General features: G+C 40.8%; 4 protein-coding genes across 4 annotated transcripts in view; 2 read left to right on the top strand and 2 right to left on the bottom strand.

Moving 5' to 3' along the window:
- Window positions 1-24,818, top strand: part of LOC108722905 (zinc finger protein 91) — a 342,323-nt gene that overhangs the window by 71,658 nt on the left and 245,847 nt on the right. The gene's annotated exons all lie outside the window — the stretch shown is intronic.
- On the top strand, window positions 390-8,886 carry LOC108722903 (putative uncharacterized protein DDB_G0282133). Its single transcript, XM_018448245.1, has 8 exons — window positions 390-583; window positions 1,051-1,247; window positions 1,340-1,531; window positions 1,612-1,857; window positions 1,958-2,011; window positions 2,119-8,372; window positions 8,454-8,573; window positions 8,654-8,886. The coding sequence occupies exons 1-8, from the start codon at window positions 564-566 to the stop codon at window positions 8,765-8,767; spliced, it is 7,197 nt and encodes a 2,398-aa protein (XP_018303747.1). The 5' UTR covers window positions 390-563; the 3' UTR covers window positions 8,768-8,886.
- Window positions 9,146-12,046, bottom strand: LOC108722912 (nuclear pore complex protein DDB_G0274915). Its single transcript, XM_018448271.1, has 6 exons — window positions 11,848-12,046; window positions 11,740-11,770; window positions 11,461-11,632; window positions 11,211-11,297; window positions 11,088-11,115; window positions 9,146-10,782 (listed from the first exon to the last, which is right to left on the bottom strand). Exons 1-6 carry the CDS (start codon window positions 11,924-11,926, stop codon window positions 9,278-9,280), a joined length of 1,902 nt encoding a protein of 633 aa, XP_018303773.1. The 5' UTR covers window positions 11,927-12,046; the 3' UTR covers window positions 9,146-9,277.
- Window positions 12,674-24,818, bottom strand: part of Hml (hemolectin) — a 16,347-nt gene continuing 4,202 nt past the window's right edge. The window contains exons 11-29 of the mRNA XM_018448319.1: window positions 24,804-24,818; window positions 24,492-24,722; window positions 24,178-24,403; window positions 23,896-24,101; window positions 23,459-23,824; window positions 22,950-23,288; window positions 19,748-22,875; window positions 18,139-19,517; window positions 16,713-17,911; window positions 16,137-16,490; window positions 15,703-15,816; window positions 15,399-15,620; window positions 14,671-14,954; window positions 14,307-14,585; window positions 13,964-14,224; window positions 13,721-13,873; window positions 13,441-13,564; window positions 13,173-13,325; window positions 12,674-13,075 (exon numbers count right to left, since the gene is read on the bottom strand). The exon at window positions 24,804-24,818 is cut by the window's right edge and continues 247 nt beyond it. Of these exons, the coding sequence (XP_018303821.1) occupies window positions 12,888-13,075; window positions 13,173-13,325; window positions 13,441-13,564; window positions 13,721-13,873; window positions 13,964-14,224; window positions 14,307-14,585; window positions 14,671-14,954; window positions 15,399-15,620; window positions 15,703-15,816; window positions 16,137-16,490; window positions 16,713-17,911; window positions 18,139-19,517; window positions 19,748-22,875; window positions 22,950-23,288; window positions 23,459-23,824; window positions 23,896-24,101; window positions 24,178-24,403; window positions 24,492-24,722; window positions 24,804-24,818 (9,221 nt within the window). The 3' untranslated portion in view covers window positions 12,674-12,887. The remainder of the gene's footprint in view (window positions 13,076-13,172; window positions 13,326-13,440; window positions 13,565-13,720; window positions 13,874-13,963; window positions 14,225-14,306; window positions 14,586-14,670; window positions 14,955-15,398; window positions 15,621-15,702; window positions 15,817-16,136; window positions 16,491-16,712; window positions 17,912-18,138; window positions 19,518-19,747; window positions 22,876-22,949; window positions 23,289-23,458; window positions 23,825-23,895; window positions 24,102-24,177; window positions 24,404-24,491; window positions 24,723-24,803) is intronic.

Below are 24,818 nucleotides of genomic sequence, written 5' to 3'. Positions count from 1 at the left end.
TTTTTTACTCTTAATCACTTCAATATTAACAAGGATGCGAACTCCTATAAGGATGTCGGTCTTTAATAATATCTCGTCGGTGCTTCAATGAAATATTTCGGAAATATTTCGTAAACCTTTGTAAAACATTTTAAATTATTGTAGAATATTATAGAAATATTGTATAAAAATATATTGTAACAAAAAATATTTCTAAAACTTTGACATATTTATATTTTAGATATATTTTATGAAAAATTTCTGAAATTTATTTCAAATCTTGTAATATAATATATTCCTGAAATATATTTTATGAATTCCGAGCTACCATCGATAAATCAGATTCCTGTTGCAGAATAGCGCGACGAACCCAAATCGCATTCTCCTGCAGCCTGCTCATCCCACCCTCCGCTGCATGACACACAGCTGTAGTTGCTCGCACTGTGTTTTGTATCTCGCTAGTGGAACGAAAATGCCGGAAATACGAAGGCATTTCTCGCGATCGCGTAATGTCGGTGACAAGTGACGCACCGGCGCTTCTCGCGGCACGCTATCTTTGCAGAACGATGTCAAGCGGATAAATTATGCCACGAAAGGAGAACACGTGAGTCTTTAGAATTTTTCGATTCTCTAACCTGTCACAGCCACCTTGTTAGTCACGGGTTGTCCGATTTAAGTTCCTCTAAAATTTCTTCTCTCATTTTAAAACGTGATGATGATTCTCCTTCTTTCGCGAGGAAACGTTTCAGCTCACCTGTTCTATGACGCTTTCCAGCAAACGACACGGTGTAACATAGTGATCGTTTCGTCTTTGTTTAACATTGGCAAACAATAAGGATGTAATGAATCCATTGTGTCACACCATGTCATTTGTGTCGCTTGTTGGAAGACACACTGGCTGCGTTCAGCAGAAAAAGCAGCTTTGCAACTGCAAAATTCTTGTATATGATTGGTTTATACATTTAGATCCAATGAGGAACTAAGAGTAAGACCAATCATATTAAAGAATTTTACAACAGTTGCAGCCACTGTGTCTTTCTATTTTCTCTCTACCTAAAAATCTCGTTGCAGCAAAGCAAAAACATGGGAGCGAGATCGAAGAAAACGTATGAATGCGTATTTCAAGACATTGTCGGATCTTCTGCCGCCGCATCAGGAAGGTCGCAAACGCAACAAGGTCGACATCCTGATCCATGCCTCAAAGTACATAAAAGACCTCCATAGTCGTACGGAGGAGTTATTCTCCACTCATGCTTCCGAGGCACACAGTATGTATTTTAAAATCCACACAGTATATCAGGAAAAGAAAACTTCAAGTTTTAAATCTATTCAGTAGCTATGTATTCTTTGGACTTTTCAGAGGAAGAATTGGCACGTTTAAAGAAACTGGTAATACAGCTGACGTCTCGCACTCAGTTACTATCCACTCTTCTCAAAGAAGCAGGAATTTCTGTACCAGCCGAACCAGCTCTTGAAAAAATATCTCCCTTAAAATGGTCGAACAAAATTAACGTCGACGACGTGGACAAGTATTTTGATAAGATCGAAGAAAGTAAGTGCATTATATGTTGATGCAAAGTTAAAATTAAAAGTGATAAAGTTTTCTAATTATCTTGTCACTCTCTCTTGCAGAGAAAACTTTAGAGAAGAAGAAGAAGGAGAAATCCACGGAGAATAAAGTGCCTTCTAAGAGAAAATCTGCAACACCGTCGGCTCCGAAAAAGTTGTCCGAGGAAGCTGCCGTCGCTAAGAAAGTTTGTAATTTGATAGAAAATCAAGAAAATCGAGTAAACTGTGCCAATAGCAAAAACTATAATTCCGATAGTACAAGTAGCCTACCTGAAACTGGATCGAAAGAAGCAGAGCGTTGTCAAAATGGTATAAACAAATCTAGAATTACTGCTATTTAATCAAATGATGGTACTTAAAGTCTTTGTCTTGGTAAACACTTCTTTATCATTCTTATGTTTTAATTTAGATTCTACTAATGAAGCGACTGCGACAGAGACAACCAATAAGAAAAAGAAGACCGGTAAAATAACACATTTTTTTATATTAATATATTGTTTTTATATTATTTTTTATATTAATGTATATATTAAATGTATCGGCACATTATTAATGTAAATCTGTTTTCAGAAAACAAAAAAGTCGAATCTCAAAAGTCATTGAAGAAGAAGCGTAAACGCAAGGCTGAAAAAAATTCGACATTGCCATCTATGGCCAATACTGTCACGAATTTAACTCCTAATGCTCTCATTTTATCCGGTGGAAAACTGATGCCTCTCGTAACTCCGATGACATCGAATATCATCGTGAATACGCAACAGGCATCGACGAATCCGATAATCCTCGGTAACACCCCACAGAGTCAGATGATTGTGATGCAACCCTTGGCAAATCGTGTCCAGAATTCTGTCGTCTCCATATGCAATCACGCTCTGATTAACACTGTGCAGAAAGTCACTCTGAACACAGTACCGAATATTCGTGCGAATATGGTTGTCGATTCTCACAATTGGGCGTCTAATGTAAAGAATATAATTAATGCCACGAAGATCGGCGGGCACAAGGGTATCTTGCCGAAAGGCAAGGAAATCACAAAAACAACTATGGCTTACAAAGTGCCTATTCTAGCGATACACAAGGAGAAAATGGAGAAGCCTAAGGACAGTGCGAACAAGAAAGAATTGGAAGTGAAATCAAAGGGTAACAAAAATAATTCCAAGAATCACAAAAGCGTTCAGAGTACGCCAGAAACGCCCGAAGAGTTAAATGTCGAGAAGAAATCACCAAAAGAACCTGCCAAGACTCAAGAGGATGCAACTCCGCGAAAAGGCACGCTTAAACGTGGCTTATCTGAATATGATTCCGCGGATGAACCTGACGACAAGAAGCGGAAAGACACAAACGGTGAAGCGAAATCTGTCCAACCAATTGTTTCAAAAGCAACAGATTTCACCGCCACTTGCAAATCTATCGTAGGTTTGAAGCACGTTATAGAGAAAATAGGGGAAGACATCCCAGAAGAGCATACTACTGTCAGCAACGAGAAGGAATCTGCCGCTGCGAAATCAAGTACAATTACTGAAGCAGTAAACGAGAGTCGAGAAGAAACATCTACGACGAGCAAATTGGTAGACATTGTAGACACAAATTGCTTTGATATGAACAAGAAAACAACCGAAGATGTCCCATCGCAGACTGTTCCCTCGGATAAATTTTCCAGTGAGTCGCCCGAGACAGATGCATCTGATCGACCATCCAATGATTTCAACGTGTCGAGGGACAGCATAACGGAAAAAAGTGACGAAAATATAGATCAATTGAATGCGAAATCGACCTTGACGGATGTTGAAGTGGCGGAGAAAACTGCCGGTTCGGATGGACCGAAGAAAACGTGCAATCTGGGCACGCATTTTGATAGTCTTCTACGTGTAGCGACGGCCAAGGAGCAACAGCGGGTTAATGACGCGATGACCGGCGCGGAAAGCAACAAGATCATTCTAAATTTGGACACAAACACTACGACAACGATGAAATCCGACGCAAACATTGTCGATGTTACGACATCAGTATCGACATCGTCTTCATCGTCATCGTCGTCGGTATCGTCACCATTAACAGCCAACATAGTCAATGACGAGGCTAAATTGACAAAAACTTCGAAGGATGAAATATCAAAATCATTGCCGTACACCACTGACAACACATTCGTACCGATCAGCAACAGAACTGACGGGTTACACTCAGACTTGTCTAATGACATATTTGCCTCTCTGCATGTTCCCTCCAGTTCCCATAATCCGGAATCGATATCACCCACAGCAGCGTTCCTGATGGCTTTCCCGCTAGTGTCGTCCTTGAACGGCAAGACCGAGGTCCTGGAAGAAGAGATGAAAGATGACTTTAAATATCATAGTCAGACTCCGCCAATGCTGTTGCAGATTGGCACCATGGAGCCGAACAGCTTCAAGATTAAGACTTCCTCGCCATCGCATGCAATTGCAGAGAAGCGGCTAAAAACGTCTTGCGAGGAGAAGCAAATTGCATCCGCGAATGTAAATGCAAACACCGATGTAATCGTTCCTGTAGAGTGTACGACGACAAAGTCTTTGCCGAAGGTTGTGAATGAAGAAACGTTACGGGAGCCATACAAGATAGTTCAGACCGTCCTGACACCGAGCTTAGAGAAATCTGTAATGACCACCAACGCGTTTCCTTCTCATACCTCAGTCAATTTCTCCACTGTGGACTCCTCGTGTATCATAGGTAACTCTCCAAGTTTGACGACGAATCAAGGTCGTCCGAGTCAATTGAGGACGACGAGCACGTTGAGCAGTGTCAACGTAATCGCGTCTCAAGCGTCAGTAAACATCTCCGCGTCTACTAATAATAAGAGTGATATCACAGATTGTACATCGACGCAAGTGGTGACGAGCCGTAATCCCGACATAGCGTACTCTGGAGCTCAGGACTTCTTGCCTAGTTACTCAACGATGGTGGGCAATGGTCTTGGCACAATGCAACATACGTCCAACTCGTCTATGTTCAAAAATGCCATCGCGACGACGCAAGAATCAAATTCCACAGTCAATCCGCGTGTAGACAACGTCGATGGTTCTCAAAATATGTTGAGCACTCGTCTTGAAAACACGACTGTGACCACAAATTCTTCGTCCGCAGCTTTACGGTCCTTGCAAACGGACTATTCGACTCAAACAAAAGATAAGGGCTCGCAAAGTTCATCACACGTAATTTATCCGTCGCACAAGGATACACTAATCGATTCTAATGGTATCGTTTCTGATCACCGTGTTGATTACGCTAATCAGATGGATCGAAGTCTTCCAGTGACGTCCCAGAGCATGCAGAACTACTCTTTGCCAACTAAGGATTCCTCCCTTCCGATTCTGTCTTCTCAAGACATGCAACATATGTATAGCCAGTCCAAGGACAGTCATGTTCTCTTAGATTTGAATGGTCCTCAGCAGACGTTTACTGTTCAAAAAAAACAGGAACATATTATCGCGAGCTCTCACAATGATTACGTCGGGAATCAAGCGAAAGTAATGCAGAAGGACTCCATATCATATACAAGTGGGAATAATGAGACTACAAGCGCTCCGTCGCGAAATCAAGAATACGTCACGAAGACTGCGAGCCAGAGTTCTTCGGAAAACACTTTCCAACGAAACTATTCCAAACTAAACAAGAACACGGACACATTGAACAGTTCGAATCAAGTGAATCAAGAGGCGAAACTGAATAATGTGCTCGGTTCTAAAACTCAAGAACAACAACACAATCACATGCGCGATTCGGTCTACGTTCCAGCAAAGAAGCTGGATGTAGATCCGTTTGTTCAATCATACCAGTACGATGTTAAGGAAGCGATGAGTAATCCTAGTGAGCGAACGAATGTTCTGAATACAAATACCGACGACACACACAGCAATTATGTTTCATATCCTAGTAAGGATGACAAGAAGACGAACGTCGCTGTTTCAACTATCGCCATGGCCAACAACAACAAGCCAGCAGCAGTACAACAGGGTGCTGTTGCACGATACTCGCAACAGACCTCATCGTTCATTACTACATCCAACTACGAACAGAGTACGATGACAGAGAATCACACCAAGTCCACAACCACTGTCGCTCATAATTCATCCAATTTTAGTATTCTCTCGTGGACGACGTTCTCACCGGTCAGTGGTGGTAGCAATAACAATTTGGTACACTATGATCAAGGGCAGCCACATTCGAACGATAATAACGAAGCAAAGACCATCTGCGAGAATTACAGTTATGTACCATTACACAAGGACAACTCGAGTTTCTCTAATCAAGTGTTGATCGGCGATAATTATCCGAATAGTTCAACCATGTCAACTGGAATCGACAAATCGCGACAAGGAAAGATTGAGTCGCAGAAACAATCTTTCGTTGATCCTTCGAAGACTAGAAATGATCCGTCGAAACAAAATCGGATGCAAAACCAACAGACTGGCAACGATTACAAATTCCCTGATGGTGGTAAGAGCAAGAACAAATATAACATGGATTCGGACTACATGCAGAACGAATTCAGTTCTGCTATGAATCAACAGCAACAGCATTCCCAGCAACACGGACAGAAGAATCATCAAAACCTGTCATCCAAGCAGGAAAAGACGATGTACACATACGAATCACAGATTAATTTCGACCTGGCGGAAAGTAACGTGCAGATGAAATATCCGATCGAGGCTTACACCGGCGTGAATTTCAAATACGCGGAAAAAACGACGCAACAGCCAAGTCAGCACAAGTATCAGGTTCTTACTCAACAGATTTCTCTGCACGATAGCGGTAGTTACAGCAGCGATGTGAAACACAGCCAGCAACAACAGCAACCCCAACAATCTCACAGTAGTAATAATAACGGTAACAATAATAAGTCCAAGAGTAATCAACATCAGCAACATGCAATCAAGGCGCCGGTTAATTGGATGATGACACCGGAGGTCAAGCACAACGCTAATATTACCGATATTATTCTACCGCCGATCGGTAAAGAGCTGGAATTCTGCCCAAACAATCTGTTTACGCAAACACCCACATACAATCAGGGCACTCCGAATCAGTTCTACAACAATTACGATGTTTCTGCTGCTCACAGCTTTCCAAATCTACCGGTCCTGCAAAGCGATCCGAAGAGGCCCGCAGAGACCTTCTATTCCGAGGAGCAGCCGTTTCCGTGGTCTCCGACGAAAAACAGCGTGCACAATAGCGTCGAGCATGCGATCGGGCAGTCATCGGTCAAGTGTATCGATCAGCATATTGTACCGTCGAGTTTGCAGAGTCTGGTAGGTGATCTCGATCTTAGCGCTAATCTGGAGAAACAGAATTTCCTATTTGGAGCTGCAACATCATCGTCAAGAATCTCTGCGGAGCAAAGCAAAGACGCATCCATAAAGGAGAAAGAGGCGAATAACGTGTCGGGACGGGATCTACACGCGATACTGAATACTCAGAATGCGCAGCATCCAGCTTCCACCTTTCTATCTGTGAGTCAACTAGTAGAACACGAAAAAGCAGAAAAAAGCCATCAGCAGCAAAATCATCAGCAGCATCAGCATCATCAACATCACCATCCGCATCAGCATCAGCATCAGCATTCGCAACAGCAACATCAGCAGCAGCAACAACAGCAGGCTAGGAAACATCAGAGGAAGAGCAATGCAAGTCCCAGAACAACTAGCAAGCGGCAAATGGACATTCGCAAGTCTACGACGACCAATGATAACAACAATCTGCATCAGCGACACGAGGAACAAAAATCATCTGGGCACGTTTTTACGGAACAGGGATACCAGCAACCGCAGCAGCAACAACCACAGCAAAAGTATCAACAGAATAACATCCATTGGAGAAGCAGAAACTGCAAAAGCAACTACACAGCGGAGGCGTTGATTGGCACTAGCATTCATGATACTAGTCATCAAGATAAGCACGCATCAATCAAGTTCACAACCAATTATCCTCAGAATAAATTTCAAAGTGGTTTGTCCGCGGATGCTGCGGTGATGCCTATAAATTACTTTTCTAGCGCGCCACCACCAGATGACGGCACTGCAGCCGGTTACGGTCAATCGGTGGTCAATCAGAATTTCAACACATACGCTTATTCGTCCAATTCTGCCAACTCTATCTATCCTACCAGCAATTTCATCACCAGCATCTCCAACACGCCCAACAGCTACATGACTATGCCGCTGCATGAGAATGCCGCCGATTACGTACAGGAAGCCAACAACTTTTTGTTGCCAAACGTGGCCGGAACGAGCAGCTCGTCGAGCGCTAGCACCGTTAACACATCCAGCACGAATACGACTTCCACTACGACTGGGAATGCCAACGGGAACGGAAAGAATCATCAACATTACGGAAAGCATCCCAACTGCGACAAACGTTCATACTCCACTGCCGCGAAGAAGGGCAAGCGAAAAGCTCTCGAGAGCGGTCCTATGCAAAACCTGGAGTTTCCGTTGTCTGGTATCAACTCTCCGCTGGAGGACTATCATCACTCGACAACGTTCCTGGCACCACCACCACCTCCGCCTCCTCCACCACCACCGCCGCCACCGCACGCCAATCCTCTCTATCAGAATCATCCACAAACGAACGTTTATGCTAAGACTGTGAATGGTCTTCCACCGCCCCCGCCGTCGGCCATGGCGAGTGCTCAGGGTGTCGCAACCGTGGGAGCGGCCAGTTTCTCTATGAACTCTAATATGGTCCGTGGAGGAATCGTCTCGAGCAATCCGATGGCCATGCCACATCATCCATCGGGAACCAGTCTCACCAATTTCAATCTAAGCACGATATTTCCTGAAATAAATGACAAGGTATCTGATCACGCTTTACAATAAATATTGTAGATAGAGTTTATTCGATTTTTCGTGTATTAACATAGAACTTCCTTTCAGGTCACCGGATACAAATCCTCGAACGGTATACCACCCGGTCTATCGCAGACGTCCAATCAGTCTGCGACTTATGCGCAACGAAGTAATTATCCGTCGAACTCTCTGTGCCACTTGCCGCAGGTGTGTTTATAAACGTGTCTACGTAGTACCAAATCCAATTATGTGAGCCTAGGAATAGCGTGTATATATGTTGTTTGCAGGTTTCGGAAGGCACGCAATTCATTAATAGCGTACCACCGCTTCCCGTACCTCCTGCTCCTCCTCCTGCTACCCCATCTCTTTCACACGGAGTAATCCATTATAAAAATCTATGAAGACATTTCATAGTTTGTGATACAATCGATCATCGCTTGTACATATGTAAATATCATGTATCATTCATTAAATTAAAAAACGTTGATACAAAAGATGTTTGATTTATATTGCGTTTTTAAATGTCGAATTATAAAACAATGGTCCGTTAAGTTATATGAGCTCAGTAATGACTTTATTTCATTGTATTAAAAAGAATCGTACATCGAATTGAGTTTTTAAATAAAATCCCTTTTGTCCACATCATTCACATTCTGGCACATAATTCACATCAGTCTCTTTAATTGTTGAATTAAAATTATTAATATCGAAATTAATAATTTAATTAACGAAGTTATTAATATCGAAATTAATAAGAGTTTTTGATTAGTTTCATAAATATGATTTCTATTAAGAACCTATTTAAGCATATTAGCCATATAAAGATTTGGATATTTACAGCAAAAATAGTATCTTTATCACAGTTTACATTTAATACATGTCATTGTAAGTCCATAGATAGTATTACTAAGTCATCTTATATCTTTAGTAGGAGGTTTGAGTGGTATTTTGCCGATAATAAATTTTTCAGCCAAGAACATATTCTTCTCATCATCCGTTAATGCACTATCCACGCTATAAACGGAATCATCGATGATGTTGTTGGTTATAGCGGTATTAAACGGTGATTTCCCAAAAGGAGAAACGTTGACGTTTGATTGATTTTGCGCAACGTTTCCGAACGGTGAAGCGCCTTGTTGTGGCCGTGGTGTAAATGGGTTTGCGGGTGTTGTTGTTGTAACAGTTGTACTAACAGGTGAACCGAACGGAGAGGAAGTACTGATACTGCCGAACGTCGATGCGGAGAACGGTAATGGGTTTGGGATGGTTCCGTTGGAGGTTGCGAAGGTAGTTCCCGCATTCACAAATAACGAATTGGAAGAGGTTTCTGTGGTGCCGAATGTGTTATTTGTACTCGCGACGGCCACGCCGAATCCTGTACCCGCAAACGGCGCCGAGCTCGTGTTTGTAGAATCAAATTGCTGTGAGCTAGTGGTGACGAACGGACCGCTGATCGCGGCAGACGGCGCACCGAACGGCGTGTTGTTTGCCGATATGGTATCGGTGTTCTGTGCGCCAAAGACATTAGGAGCGGATACGGTCGTTCCAAAGGTATTATTGCTGGGCTGTTGGTTCAGATCAAAGGCTGGTGCTGTGGTAGCGACGGATGCACCAAAACCTGGTGTCGTAGCGGCAACAATAGGCGTACCAAAAGCTGGCGTGGTGGTAGCGACGGCCGCACCAAAAGCTGGCGTCGCAGCGGCCGTGGATACGCCGAAGATGCCGCTTGTGGGAGCGCCAAACGTTTGACCGCTGCCAAATAACGAGTTGCCAGTGGAATTGTTAGCATAGTTGGTAGTCACTCCCGCGAAAACTGGCGCTCCGCCGAATGCATGTATTTGCGTTTTTGGCTGAGTGAATATCCCGCCATTGAAGGAGCCGGATGATGTAGTTGAGACACCAAAGACTGAGTTTGTCTGTAATCCGGTGGACGAGCCAACGAACAAATTGGAGGTAGTGGTTGTCGGTCCGCCAAACAGCGAAGTGCTCGCCTGCGAAGTCATCGGATTGTTGAACAGCGAGGTGGTGGTCGCATTGCCAAGCTGGCCCGTCCCGCCAAATACATTGTTTTGGCCGAATACATTTTGAGGCGATCCGCTGAAGATCGAATTCGTCTGTGGCGTTCCAAATGTTGATGCATTGTTTTGTACACCGCTGAATGCTGTCGACGTGCTCGTTGTTCCAAAAATGGAGCCAGCACCGCTCGTCGTAGTACCAAATCCGCCGAGATTATTTCCGAAGGCCGCCGTGCCGCCAAATACAGATGCTGTATTATTATTGGACTTTCCAAATATCGACGTATTGCTCGAGGAGGTGAATCCACCTCCGCCAAATGGATTATTATTTTGCACGTTATACGTTGTATTTCCGAATACATTATTAGCCGACGTGTTATTGACTAGGCCCAGCTGAGGAGCTGCAAAGAATAAAGTAGATGATTTCTTTAAAAAAAAACATGAAATATTTCAGAAATATTTCATTACAAGATTTAAAATATTTCAGAATTTTTCATGAAACATTTCTGAAATATAAATATCCAGAAAATATATCAGTTTTTGAAATATTTTAATGCATTATAAAAATGTTTTACAAATGTTGATGAAACATTTCTGAAATATCTTATTGAAATATTTAAAAAATGATTCACATAAATATTTCATGCTGTGTATATCTGACTTCGCTTGTCTTAGCACCGAGACGCTACTGTGTCTCTAGACTTACCTTTTTGACCACTGCCTAAAATTTTTTTCTGGAACACAATCATATTGTTCATAAATATATTTGAGAGGCTTTAATCGATTAATCAAAACAATTACATGAAGAAATTCATGTTATTTGACATACCAGCAACGTCATTGTTTCTCGCGTAGGATTTTTCAGCACTTCCCTTTTTACTTTCATGTCTTGACACAATTGTTGAAAGTGTAGTTTCTAAAAACAATATGCGAAAATAGTCTATTATTTGATATATCTATAAATATACTTTCATGATTTATCTAGGCAACAGAAAAAAATTTTTCTTTCGGAGATCCTTTATCTTTTACAGCTGTGTTGCTTAGACAACTCTTAAAAAGTTCTCACTAAATTTACTAACCGCCTGTTCAACCATGCCATTTTTCTGTGCGTTATATATCTCCCATCGAACTTCCTCTGGAGACAAGTCCTCCATCCCTGGGATACAGGGACGTTCTTTGAGTGGAGCAAAGCAAGACAGCAACCACTGGCCGCCTCTCTCAGCGAGAAGTACTTCCTTTGCCACCAGAATACTGATGTATAAAAAAGAATAAAAGATCGAGCTTAACTTAAGTATATAGACTTATAAACATAAATAGAAACTCATAATATACACATACAAACTTATGCGAATACTTACACGATATCATCCTCGGTTTTAGTATTGCCCGCTTGGAAAGTCAAACAATGATATGTTACTAGCCAGTTGAATAGTGAAAATGTATGTGTGTGTTAACGCATGTCTTACCGAAATGATTTATGTGTTCGAATTGGCAATATTGGCCGTAACGGCAATTGCCTTGTCGATAATATTTGCAAATAACCATTGTATACACCGCAGAAACGCAGAAACAAGGAGAATACTTTATTTCCGCGTTCCTTTGTGAACGGCGTTCCTGCTGGAACACTCAAGGCACCGGTCCTTCACCACCTTCTTTTTATAAAATACAAACTATAGCTTCGTTTCAAAAAATCATTTTCTTGTGCGATAGTTTTTGTTATGTTATTTAGTATTATTTTCTTTTAGCTTTCCTCCATTCACGTGTACGAAGAAACACTTGTAGCGCCATTCGTAGTTTTTGGGGAACCTTGTAACAAAGTGCATGTTAGACTTTGTCGATAAAGTAGTTCGATTTCGATAGTCGGCAATCTGTTCTTTCACGCGCGCGCGTGTTATGTGTGTGTATAAATTAACTTATCTTTTTTTGATTCTAAAGAATTAAAATTAAATTATATATATATATGTTCATTTTTTCTATCTCTACTAAAATTATCTTTCTTTATTTCTTTGTTTATTTCTATCAATATAGATTAATTTTAATCTCTTATGTCCATTTCTACTGTTATAGATTACCTTTAACTTCGATATAACTTATTGCTTTTTATTTCTTTCGAATTCTGAAGAATTATATGTTATATTAAAGAATAAATTAAACTGATATTTTAAGCAAGGAAAAAATAAAAATTAATTAGACATCAATTCAATTTGTATTTCTTACTGGAAAAGTCAATCTACAGTGATAGAAATGGATATAAGAAATTAAATTAATATAGATATTTGTAGTACGTCCCAGGTATATAATTCAATGAATTTTGACTGAATTTCACCTGTGTTCTATGCACGCATTGCACGCTCGCTAAACACGCTCCTAGTTATTCATAATTATAATAAACGAAAGATTACTAAAATATTTATTTTTCTTGCATATTAAAATACAGGAGAGAATATCTTATTTAAAAATACATGAATAAGAATAAATGATCAAACAAGCATACATCCTTTAGAGATTAATCCTTCGTCTTTGTCTTATTTTCGTTCTTAACGTTTGAGGAATCACAATTTTGACAAGAACAAGAACGCGGAATTGCTATTTGTTTCTTCAATCTTTTGCCGTCTTCGCATTTCAAATTGGCAATGATACCCATGTATTCCTTCACTTGACAACATTGACAATCATTTACTTGAATCCAGTTTTCTACATAAGGAAAGAAAAACAAGATAAAAATCAAGCTGACCATTGTAATAAAATACAACAGAAAGAATTTAATTTGGTTTTGCATTTTTTATATTACCACTGTCAAAGAATGTTGAAGATTGGCATGATCCACTGCATTGTTTAAAGCCTTTAATAGCATCCACGTTTTTACATTTTCCGTGATATGAATGATTTATATTCAGCATACCTATAGTACTGTTTGCATCCATGAAAATTGCTTCACATGTTTCTAAAGAATAATTATTGATAAAAAATATTAATTAATCTTTATCATAAATAATCAAAAATATACAGCATTATTTTTCAAATAAACAAAAAATGCTTGTTTCTATTTTTCTTCTTACCCTTAGTCTGATTTTTTATATTAGTGCTCATATTACATCGTTTGCAACATTGGTCATGATAAATCGATTCATCAGGGCAATTTGTTACATCTGGACAAGCAACTGGACTCACAGCAAGAGATAGCTAAAATCAATATACAATTATACAATATAATTAAAAATTAATTAATGATATGTAAATAATTAATATTGATAATTAATTATATATAGTTCAATTTTCTGAAAAGATGCTAGTTGCATCTGATCCAGAGGTATTTGCTCTTCTTGAGAGATAACTTGCCTGTTCGTTAGTTTTCATGCACATATAAGTAGTACAATTATCATCGGACGACCATGACATGTCAGGCGCATACAGAGTATCTTCGAGCACACAAAACGCTTGCTTGCATTCCCCGCAACATTTACCATCTTCTGGTTCTTGATACGACCATCCCTTAAAGATTTCATCAACACGATAATCAATTAAATATTTTAAATATATAAAAACACTTAAATGTAAGTGCATGTAATAAAATGTTCTTACTTGAGCACATTGTTTTGAACACACTTCAACCTCTTTACGCTTTGTTATATTCGGACCATCCACACATGTCTCGATGACACAGCTATCTGTGAGAGATTTCCAAGTTTCTCCAGGTTTATATAATTTTTCATCATTACGACAAGCTGTTTTAATAATTTCCGGACAACATCTTTCTGGAATTTTGCGTGCTTCTATTTCGAACTCGAATTCCACTTGCGGATCGATTTCTGGGCAAGTTTCAGTACTTGCTTCTAGGTACACCTAAAATTTGAATAACAATATAACTAAACGAATCCGTAATTTTAAATATTAGTAAATATTTTGATTATATAAATAATCTTACACTTCCATTCGTTGATTTGCAAAGATACATTGTGCAATGATCGTCAGAGTACCATTGTTCTCCTACATTTTTAAGCGTGCCTTCTACAATGCACGCAACTTGGATACATGTACCACAGCAATTAACGCTGGCATCTTTAGGCGCTTGATATTTGTACCCATAGTCACACGCGGTATCACATTCTTGAACTTTATTCAATGTCTGAATACTGCCTGAATCTTTATTACATTGCATCATGAGACAAGCATCTTCGATATTGGGCTTCCAACTTTCGCCAATCTATGATAATGATTAGCGGTATAAATTGTATTTTAATAATAATGTTAAAATGATGATGTATATACAATTAGAAAATTATTCTTACATTATATATATTGCCTTTCCATTTGCAAGCAGTACGCTCAAAGATTGGACAACATTTATCATCCAATAATATTTCTTCAAGTACATAATCGTCTATATCAGGATGTGCGCTCATACTTGAACATTCCGTGAATAAACAATTTGTTTTAGGACCATCATCTGAATTCTCGCACACGCACGTTTTGCATTTACCGTCCTTCCATTCTTCACCAATTTTTTTCGCTACCACTCGTTGTTTGCCTTGTTCTTCGTTATTCGTATAAAGGCAAACGTCCTTTGGCGGTACTAATACAAATACGAAATAATACAATTGAATTAATATTTTCATTTTGTAGAATTTATATCTTTTTTACAAAAATATGCGTTGTTAAAAATATTGATTTCTTAAAAAGATTGATAAGTTAGTTTATATATAAAAGGTACAATAAAAATAAAACCACAAGACTCCTGTAGTCTTTTAAAAGTAATTAAGTACAATGATGAAGATATAAACGATCTTAATAACACAGTATATATATATATATGATTGCATTCGCAAATTTGACATATTAAATTGTAATTACTTTTGAAAAAAAATGTATTGTGCTCTAATTACCACACTGACTCCTTATGATTCTTTTTTGTACAAATGTTTAAGTTACATTATAAATATTACAATATCCTTTCATTTTCCAACGCATATATACACATAATTTAACAATTATATAAACAACCATAAAAAAACTATACCACATTCGTAAGTAGGACAACAATTGTCTACAAGCATCGTTGTAATAACGTTATAATAATCCGGACAGTTTGGTGCAGGAGGACAGATTTTCGGATCGCATATTTTACTTGGTCGCGGGCAACAACCAGATGTATTCATTATATGTATAAAACCAGGCTGCAGTTGATCAATTTCATTTGTAAAATTATCGAAAATGGGACATTCGCTTACAGGTAAACATTCTGAAATTACATGCAATATTATGCAGCTTGCAAGCATTAGACGAATAATTGTAAGAGATGCATACAAACATGTTATACATACGACATATAAATTTGTGACAACCATCAGCATCGGTAATTGCTTTCAATGTTTGGCCAAAGCCACATTCTGGCTCCTGTGACTCAATACATATTGTAGGCGCTGTCGGCTTTGGAGCTACAAAGACGCATTATTATAAAAATTATAAACGGATACAGTAAAATATATTCCTATTCATTGAAAAATTGCATTAAACAATTTCTCTCACAACTATATAATCATATTCTCTAATTTTATTATTATAATTATTATATCAATTATAATTATTATATCAATTAATTACTTAATTGATATAATAATAAATCATCTAATTAATCATTTAATTAATCATTAATTCATTTATAAAATAAATTTCACAACTAAAACATGCAAGTTTGATAAATAAATAAATATACATTAGAAATGTACTTTTGGGTAATATTTATGTTAAACCTCACCACACAAATACTTGGCGCAACATTTCTCCTCAGTTCCATTAATAAGTACAGGTGTCATATTTTCTTCACAGATCGTATCCAACACAGGACATTCCATCGTTTGACAGTTTACAACTCCATCATTGCAATTGCATTCGGTGCATTTATCCGGATGCCAGATATCTCCCTGCACGTGACCATCTTTATCACAAACGAAACAATTCTTCTTCGGTATACAGGAATCATTATGGAACACATGATCCACTGGACAAAAGCATCCTTCAACAAGATCAGATGCACATTTAGAATTGTCTGAACCATTTATAATGTCACACGTTTCTTTACAGCTAGATCCGCATGCCTGGTAGACAAGCTCTGTGAACGACAAATATATTTATTTAAAAAAAATAAAACTTTTTCAACAATTTGTTCCAAATTAATACATACAATTTTAGTTAATAAAAATTATTTTCTAAATTGAATATAAAATATATAATAACGCAAAACACACTTTTGTATAAAATTTTGATTTCAACTTTATTTACAAATACAATTTTTGTATTCAAAAAAATTCAATAATTAAGATTAGAAACTCACCTTTAGGACACTTGTAAGGACAGATTTCGTTAGTTCTCCAATCTAAACATAGACCAACTTCCGAACACTTCCTCGCGTACATTTCTAAGCTGTCGCAATAATTTCTGCTAGTGCATAACGCATCGTGACAACAATCTAAATATGGTTTTGGATCAACAATGCTATGACACTGCTTGAACGTTGCTAAATCTAGTAGAAATTTCTTGCAAAGATCTTCTTCTTCTGGTGGAGGCGTACATTGAATTTGATGATTACTGGAACATGTTTGATCGCTCCAACCCAACTGCGTTAACAGATCTTCGACCAACCAGGATTTCCCAAATTCCTCGACGTCATTGGTAATCTCTCCATCACGTTTCTCGAAACCACTTTCGGCATCGGCGTTGCATTTGCCGCACAAACCCTCGGTATCATCGCTGAAAATATGCGAAGGTAGTTTCAAGGTAAATGCAAAGTTCTGTTGAAAGGCGACAAGTTCCAATTGGAAGATTGGTATGAGCAAAGTTACATCTCCGATTGACATTCGATCTAAAACAATCCATGTGCCGTTGTGCGGGAACTTTTCCACCTGGGAATCATTAATTATCACCCGTAGATCCTTCGAACGTTCCGCTCGTTTGATTTGTACTACGTGTTTCTCGTAAAGCAGGGTAATAGCCTCTGTGCATGTACCAGCGTCACAATATCCATTGGTAATCAAGATTTGATATGCATGAGCCTCTTCCCGACTCTTCGCGTTCTCCGCAACATTCCCCGAAAGCAGGTAAGTACAATTACCGGCGAACATGAAGCCCTGGCGATTGAAATCGATGAATTTGGCATCGCCAAGGCCATCGCACACGCAATCCCGACATTGCGCTGGTGGCACGCACTCGTCATTTCGACGCACCAGTCCATCCGGGCAGAAGCAGCCGGGAAAGCAAACACCTCGCATTGACGGACACGGTTCCACTTCGTGCAGATTATCGCAGGTGATTTCGCATTTGCTACGGAAGCAATCCCGATGAACAAACGGTGATGGGCAACTCGCGGGACAATCATAAGCGGTTCTCCAATCCGACAACGGATCAGCGCCAGGACCGATGACAGCTTCGCATTCACCAATGTAGCTCGTCAACAAACGACACCGACAGTTTTCGTAAGAACTGTTAGAAGTCTGCAAACAAGAGCACATGCTCTCCACGCAGCCTGACACGAACCTGCGATAGAAAAATAATAGTCATTTATCATTTTACCGATTTTACAAGAATATGTATTTTAAAAAATATGTATATATATATATATAATTTGCACAAAAATTCATTTAGCTTAAGTGAATAAAACTTTATTTAAAAACTCCAATTTTGTTAAACAAATTTTATACTCCAATACTTTAATCATTTGAATTAGTAAGTTATCATCACGTTGAATGTTTATTAAATACTACCTGTCGACGTCGACAACTGCAGAACACGCGTCTAGTAGCATCGGACTTTTCACAGAATTGCAGATGGTCCAAGCCTGCTTCTGTACGTCATGTGGACACACATGTACATCGCATTCCATCGTGTCTTCCATCGCCCAGCTGTCCCCAAACTGAACGGTGCTTCTCGCTTGTGTACCTTCAGGTGTCTGGCGATCATTCGTGATATCACCGTCGAAATATCCGCACAAACCATCCACGCGACCTGCTAGTTTAGTGGTGACGCCGATCTTCACGTTGGTGCCCGAGTCCCAGATCACCCAGAAACCGTAGCGATGCGAGACAAAGATGATCTTGTCGCCCGTGCGCGAAAGTTTAAAACCGGGTAATCGATTTCCGAGTCGCGCGATCTGCTCGGCCGTAAAAGTGTACTTGTCGATGTCTGCGTGTAAATCTGGATAAAGCACGATTGCGCGCTCATTCAGCATCACCACCAAGACCCGTGTGCAGGACCGCTGTCCGCGCGAATCGATGCACTGCTTCTCCAGCGTGATATACCACTCATTACCATACATATCTCGGGCTAAAATGTGATTGCAGATATCGTACTTGTATTCCATGTTATCGAACGTGTTGAATGTTCGACCTGTAACGTTGCAAATTACCTCCTGTGGTGGCAATGGTCGGCAAACGTATTTGGGACACTTGTACATCTTGTACATTCTCATCTTCTTGTACACAACTTCGTATTGCGGTGGACAAAACACCTCTGGACACTTGTCAGGCTTTTCCCCGTTAGGATAGACAGGGGGTTTAGTAGGCATACAAATAAACTCAGGACATTGAATGTTTTCCGTTGCCAATTGATCCTTTATTGGATGATCATGGATCGGATGACGGAATGGATGCTTTTTATATTGCTTCGTCTTCGTAAAACTGTTGTGACCTTTGGATTTTACATTCGTCTTAACATTATGATGTGGTTTATTGTGTAGCCGAGATACCTGCTTGAAAACTACTTTGTAACCGGGTGGACAAATCGGTTCCTCGCATGGCAATGGACTAACTTGAGGAGGACTGACAGTCGTCACTTCCTGCTTGATTGTTGTCGAAGGTTCGATCACGATAGGTGTTGTAGAAATTAGCTTTGGACAATCTATCTCGTCATCCGGACAATCCTGAACGCCGTTGCACCATGCGGTCTCGTTTACACATACATCGCTCGTAGGACAGTGCCTGGTGCCTGCTGGGCAAGGTTTGCAGAGACAGGCGCATAATTCACCGACAGCAGATCGCAGGCCTGGGTCCAAGCAAGGCTCGCACTTCTTCGGCAAGCAAGCGGCTGTTCCGCTGAAGGAGCACACGCATTGCTGGCAATCGTCCGTCTCATACATGCTACCTACCTGTAATAAACATCTATTATTGGCTACGTTTACACCGTGCATTTAGGTCGCGGCCTATACAATAGATGTCCTTGTTTATCCTGTAGGTTAAACAAAGACACCTATCGTATAGGTCGCGGACTAAGCGCACGGTGTAAACGTAGCTATTGTAACTGCCGCAATCTATCCTAAAAAGTTTTCTTTAGGACTTTAATAAAGCGCATTATTGTTATCACTATTATTATTATTACCGCGTAAGGTACGTGTCCGACCACGCAGGGACATTCCCGCTTTGGTACGCACGACTCCCCGTCCCACCAATGAGGATCCTCGCATCGGCAACCTTCATCGTTCGACGTTTGATCAATTCCATCGCACACGTTGCATTCTTGATTAAACGTCGTCGTCGATTTGATTGTTGATGTCGCTAACGATGACACAGGATACATTAGATAGCAGCCCAGGATTTCGACTTTCAACGCAATATGATCGTGCCATTTGACAGGTTGTATCTTTAGGAACTTCGCGTGTAATGGTCTCTCGAAGAAATTCGTCCGCTGGCTTTCCGCGTCGAAATTGCCGAGAAACACCTTCTCATCACCGTTCTCATCGACGACTGGATTCCAATAACGTTCGTCGTTGCTGTAAAATATTTTGTAAGCGGTCGTCCAAGCGCCGTCGCCACCTTTGGTTGTGACTCCGGTCAGATTTCGAGCTTCTAGGAAGTTGAACTGAACGTATTGATGAGGATTGTCCAAAGCGGCACGCCACGCACTTTCCGTGGACAACCGAAGATATTGAACCAGCTGCGGCGAACTCGACACTGAAATTTGTTGCATGGTCATCAGCCCGTTATCCAATCCCATTGAATCCTCACACACCGGTATTACGACTTTTTCAGAAGTTGTTGTTTTCGTTGTCGTTGACGTTGCATGATCCTGACAACCCAGCACTTCCATCTTAATCACGATCCCATTGTGCCATGTCAGAGGATTGATACGAATGATCTTCGCTTCAATTGGTTGATAGAATATTTGCTTCACAGACTGGACTTTGTCAATGGGTCCTCTAAACACGCGTGGCTGTTTCTCATGGTCGAGTACATATGAAAAGGTTTGGCCGTCCTCCGAGAAGAGCACCTTATAACTAGTTACAAATTTATCTTCAGAAACGCCGCCTTGCAGAATCACTCCGTAAATTGGTTCAGGTTTATTAAACTCGATGTTAAGCCATTGATACATATCCAACATCTCAGGTTCCCAGAATTTCTTTGGTAGCAACATTGTTCCTTCCGTATACACTAACAAATCCTCGGATTGTAAAACAGAATTCCTATTACCGCTAGAATGGACAGTCACTTCTTCCCGCAGATTTTGTATCAGCGGTACGTAATTAGCATCACTGCATTCTCCAGGCGGAGTGACCGTGCTATGTAGAAAGATCGTTTGCTCACTAACGGATGACCCGATGACTGGTGATGTTTCCCAAGTATTTCTCAAGGTCGTACTGAGAGGCGGTTGTGCGGTTGTTTCCGGTCCTCTTCCAGTTCCTGCTGTTACTTCCTGACCCAAGATACCGTTGCATAAAGTTGTATCGCAAGTGTAATAATTATTGATGCATTGGCAGGTCTCGCAGTCAGATTCTTTCTTGATGGCACCGGGCGCAACCGAGCTTCCATCATGAGACTTACAAGAACAGTGATTCGCCTCCACACAGGTGATACCATCTCTCCAAAACTTGTGCGAAGGACACGTCGGCCGGTCAATCAAGACGCATCCGGAAACGCAGTCGGTATCTTCGTTGCAAAGACCTTGCGTCATCAGGATGTGACGATAGTACTGACATGCTTTAGCGCACTGGATTGCGCATTCACTCCACGTCTCGCCTTCCTTACACACCTTTACGGTTGATACTATCTTTTCCACTGTGGTCAACAACGTGTTATTGTAATGACTGCTAATATTACTGTTCCACTCGGTTCTGCCACTGGCTTGCGTAGTTCTTCCGGATTCAACCGAGCATTCTGGTCGCATGCGTAGAACTTCTGTCGGCCAATCGCATATGTGAATCTCCGAATTGTAAAGAGTACCCGGGCTACATGATTTTTCTATCAATTCGTGTCCCGTCAATGTAGGAACGCACTGGTAAAACAGCTGACAATTCGTTGGATGTGGCAAATTGGGGTGCGCGACGTCACATTCTTTTTCCCAGATCACCGTACTAATCTCCGTTGTCGTGTTTTCGACACCGTGCGTAGTTGGTTCAGAGCAACGACATAATACGCTAATCTCGAAATCCACGCAAGGAAGATCCGGATGCGATTGACAGTACAAACCACGCTCCAAGCTGCACTCCACGTCCAGACCGGTCTCCTTTGGACTTAAGTGTTCTTTAACAGATCTGCATTTTATGTCAACTATGTGTTCCCTGTCGCAAACTGCAAGTCCATTTGCGTTGGCAAGATCCATCGACTTGGGCAAAGGCTCTACATCCAAAAACTTCTTCCCTTTCACCGCTGGATCCTTATTGATCCACGTGGTCCAGCCATCTATGCATTTCTGGGGCTCCGCCAAGGGCACAGCAGTAGTACCAGCGGTAGTCATGCTGGTGCAAGCTTCTCCTTTGCAGATTACCTTGCCACGACTGCAAAAGCAGCTGTGACAATCGTCGCCACTGATTCTATCACCCTCATAATATGTCATTCCATCAAGCTCGATGCAGAAAGGTTTTGGGCACGTTGATTTGGGTATACATTCTGTGTAACTGGCGTTTCGATACACTTGGCCTTTGGGGCAAGACTGAAACTGACAGCCCTCCACACATGTATCCTCCGCACATAGATGCGAGCCATCTCTCACAATCATAGAATTATCGCACGTTTCACGCGGACAGGTCGAAACGCAAGGTGAATATGTGCTACATTTTTCGTCGCACTGCAACGGGCAGAGTGCTTGCGTTCGCCATTTCACCGGAACACCTCGTACATTGCATTCGTGCGCGTACGCAGCCAACGCCGTGCACAAGCACTCACAGTCGCCGCCGGCGTCGCAGCTACATGTATCAAAAATGCAGTTGCGCAAATACTGCTCGACCTCCACTTCTGAATGACACGGTGAGAACAATGGTGACTTCAGCACGTTGCACTGTCGTAACGACCATAGCTTACGTTCAGGATGTTGTTCGCAGGCATCCTGCACATCTTTCGGTTCGGGACAGAACGTATCCTTTTTCCACGAATCCCCAAACAGATTGACGGAAGCCTCGGATATCCCGCCAGATGGTGTCTTAAAATCATCCTCGGCATTATTGTTGTAATCGCCACATAAACCCATCGTACGACCCTTCCATTCCGGATTTAATCTTACATAAACTCTGGTACCTAATTAAGAATTATCAACAATTCTTCAAGAATTCAACTAATATATATTTAAATAATCTGTGCACAGTTCTTACCTTTATTCCATTGCAGCACTAATCCTAAATCTGGCACGTCAACAAATATGAAGAGACCAACGGACCTTATCGATAATCTCTTAAAAGGTCCCTTAGGTAACTCCTTTCCTTTTGTCAAAATTAACTCTTCCTGTTGTTCACCACTGCCAATCGTAAGCCTGATTGATTTTGAGCACGCAACTCCGTTTGTACCGCAGGGTACATTCTGAATCGAAACATCAAAACAATCTTCCTTATTCAAAGTACTTTTCACTAAGACGTAATCACATACACCTTGGAAATCATATGTTTTACCATCAAATGTTTTATAATGTGAATCACCCCATACAGAACAGACTCCTATAAAGAATATTAGCAATATTCAGCATGATAATGTGATGTAATAAATATGTAGTAAATCAAATTCTTTTTCATATGAGACAATACTCGCCAACAAACAAACGACAAACAAAACATACAGAGAAATAATAGAGATAGTTAATAGCAAATTAGCAAAGAAGAAAAATCACCTGCGCAAGTTCTGTCCGTACATTTCCATTTGGTGCCCTCGCACGTGCAAGTATTACACTCGGCTTGTATAACTGAGCCTTGTTTGTAGCTCTTTCCGCCATGATGACAGGGGCAGTCCTCTTCTTTGATGCAGGCACCATTTGGTATATCTAAAACGTATCCGGATTTGCAGACACAACCAGATGTGCACACCGACGGCGTCTGTTCGCTCTGTATGTGCATGTTGCTGCAAGTTCTTTGCTCCACCGGCTCACAATCTGTGACCTCCAAATGTTTGCTAGCCTGGCAAACAGAAAGTAATTCTGTGACCGGTGGATACTCTCGAATTTCATCTGACGTTGCTAACCGGCACTCCCATACACCGCCTGTAGAACCAGCGAAAAATATAATTTTGGATTACGAACACCGAGAGCAAACTAGCGCTTCAAGTACCGACCTATGCAAGAACAAAGCTCTTGTCCTTTGTTGCCTGGACGAACTTCTCGATGATTAGGCTTGTATTCGCGACCTGCATGCACGCAGGGACATTGAGCGATTGGGACGCACTCGCCATTCACATCTAATGTCTGATCTTCTGGACAGTTGCAACCTTCCACACATTCCTGCTTACAGTCCCGATAAAAGGAGATGTCCGTGCACGATCTGTATCAATTCATTGAGGGTAATACAAAACAACATCTCGACAAAAAAATGTAGTGAATGCATTATAACGTGCTACCTTGTACAACTATTTCCGCAGACTTGATAAGTCTGTCCGCCGTTGCAATGAATTTTACACTCGTCAATCTCGGTGCGCCACGAAAGCTTCACGCCTAGAGTCGTGCAATCTTTTGCATACGCTGCTAACATAGGGCAGAGACACGATTTTATATCAGCATCGCACGCGCACATATCGTACATACAGTCTCGGTAAAATTCCGTCGGATCGACATGCCAATGGCAATCTAAAATAACAGGAAAATAATAAGATTATTTAAAACTCTTTAGATACTCGTTACAATTCTTTAGATATTATAAAAATTTTATAAGTACCTGAGAAAATATCACTATGTATTTTGGAACAGTGTTCTTCCGCAGTCGCTCGCCTTTCAGGATTTAATTCACAGGGATGTTTCAATTCACTCTCGGGCTCATCAACGCAATATTCACTTGTCTTCCATTTATTGGCAAAGGCGATCGCCGCGGGTTCAATATCACCGTCAGGAGTTATAAAATCATCCTTTTGATTTTCAGTAAATGTTCCGCAAAGTCCTTTCGTTTGACCTGAATAATCGGTTCAATCAGAAGGTTGTTTCTTGAAGGTATGATAACATTGTTATTATAATGCAAGACAAAAATGTTTACCGTGAAATTCAGCAG

The sequence above is a fragment of the Mycetomoellerius zeteki genome, unplaced genomic scaffold, assembly GCF_001594055.1.
Source record: "Mycetomoellerius zeteki isolate Tzet28-1 unplaced genomic scaffold, Tzet1.0 scaffold221, whole genome shotgun sequence".
NCBI classification, from domain to species: domain Eukaryota; kingdom Metazoa; phylum Arthropoda; class Insecta; order Hymenoptera; family Formicidae; genus Mycetomoellerius; species Mycetomoellerius zeteki.
This window is presented reverse-complemented; position numbering and strand designations above follow the sequence as displayed.

Excerpts from the sequence above, each read along its gene's own strand:
- LOC108722912 (XM_018448271.1), bottom strand. The coding sequence starts at position 11,926 with ATGGTTATTTGCAAATATTATCGACAAGGCAATTGCCGTTACGGCCAA. Across the intron at positions 11,771-11,847 it reads CGAACACATAAATCATTTCG|CGGGCAATACTAAAACCGAG; the intron begins GTAAGACATGCG and ends TGACTTTCCAAG. Across the intron at positions 11,116-11,210 it reads GAGAAACAATGACGTTGCTG|AAAAAAATTTTAGGCAGTGG; the intron begins GTATGTCAAATA and ends ATTGTGTTCCAG.
- LOC108722903 (XM_018448245.1), top strand. The coding sequence starts at position 564 with ATGCCACGAAAGGAGAACAC. Across the intron at positions 8,373-8,453 it reads TTCCTGAAATAAATGACAAG|GTCACCGGATACAAATCCTC; the intron begins GTATCTGATCAC and ends ACTTCCTTTCAG. Across the intron at positions 8,574-8,653 it reads CTCTGTGCCACTTGCCGCAG|GTTTCGGAAGGCACGCAATT; the intron begins GTGTGTTTATAA and ends TGTTGTTTGCAG.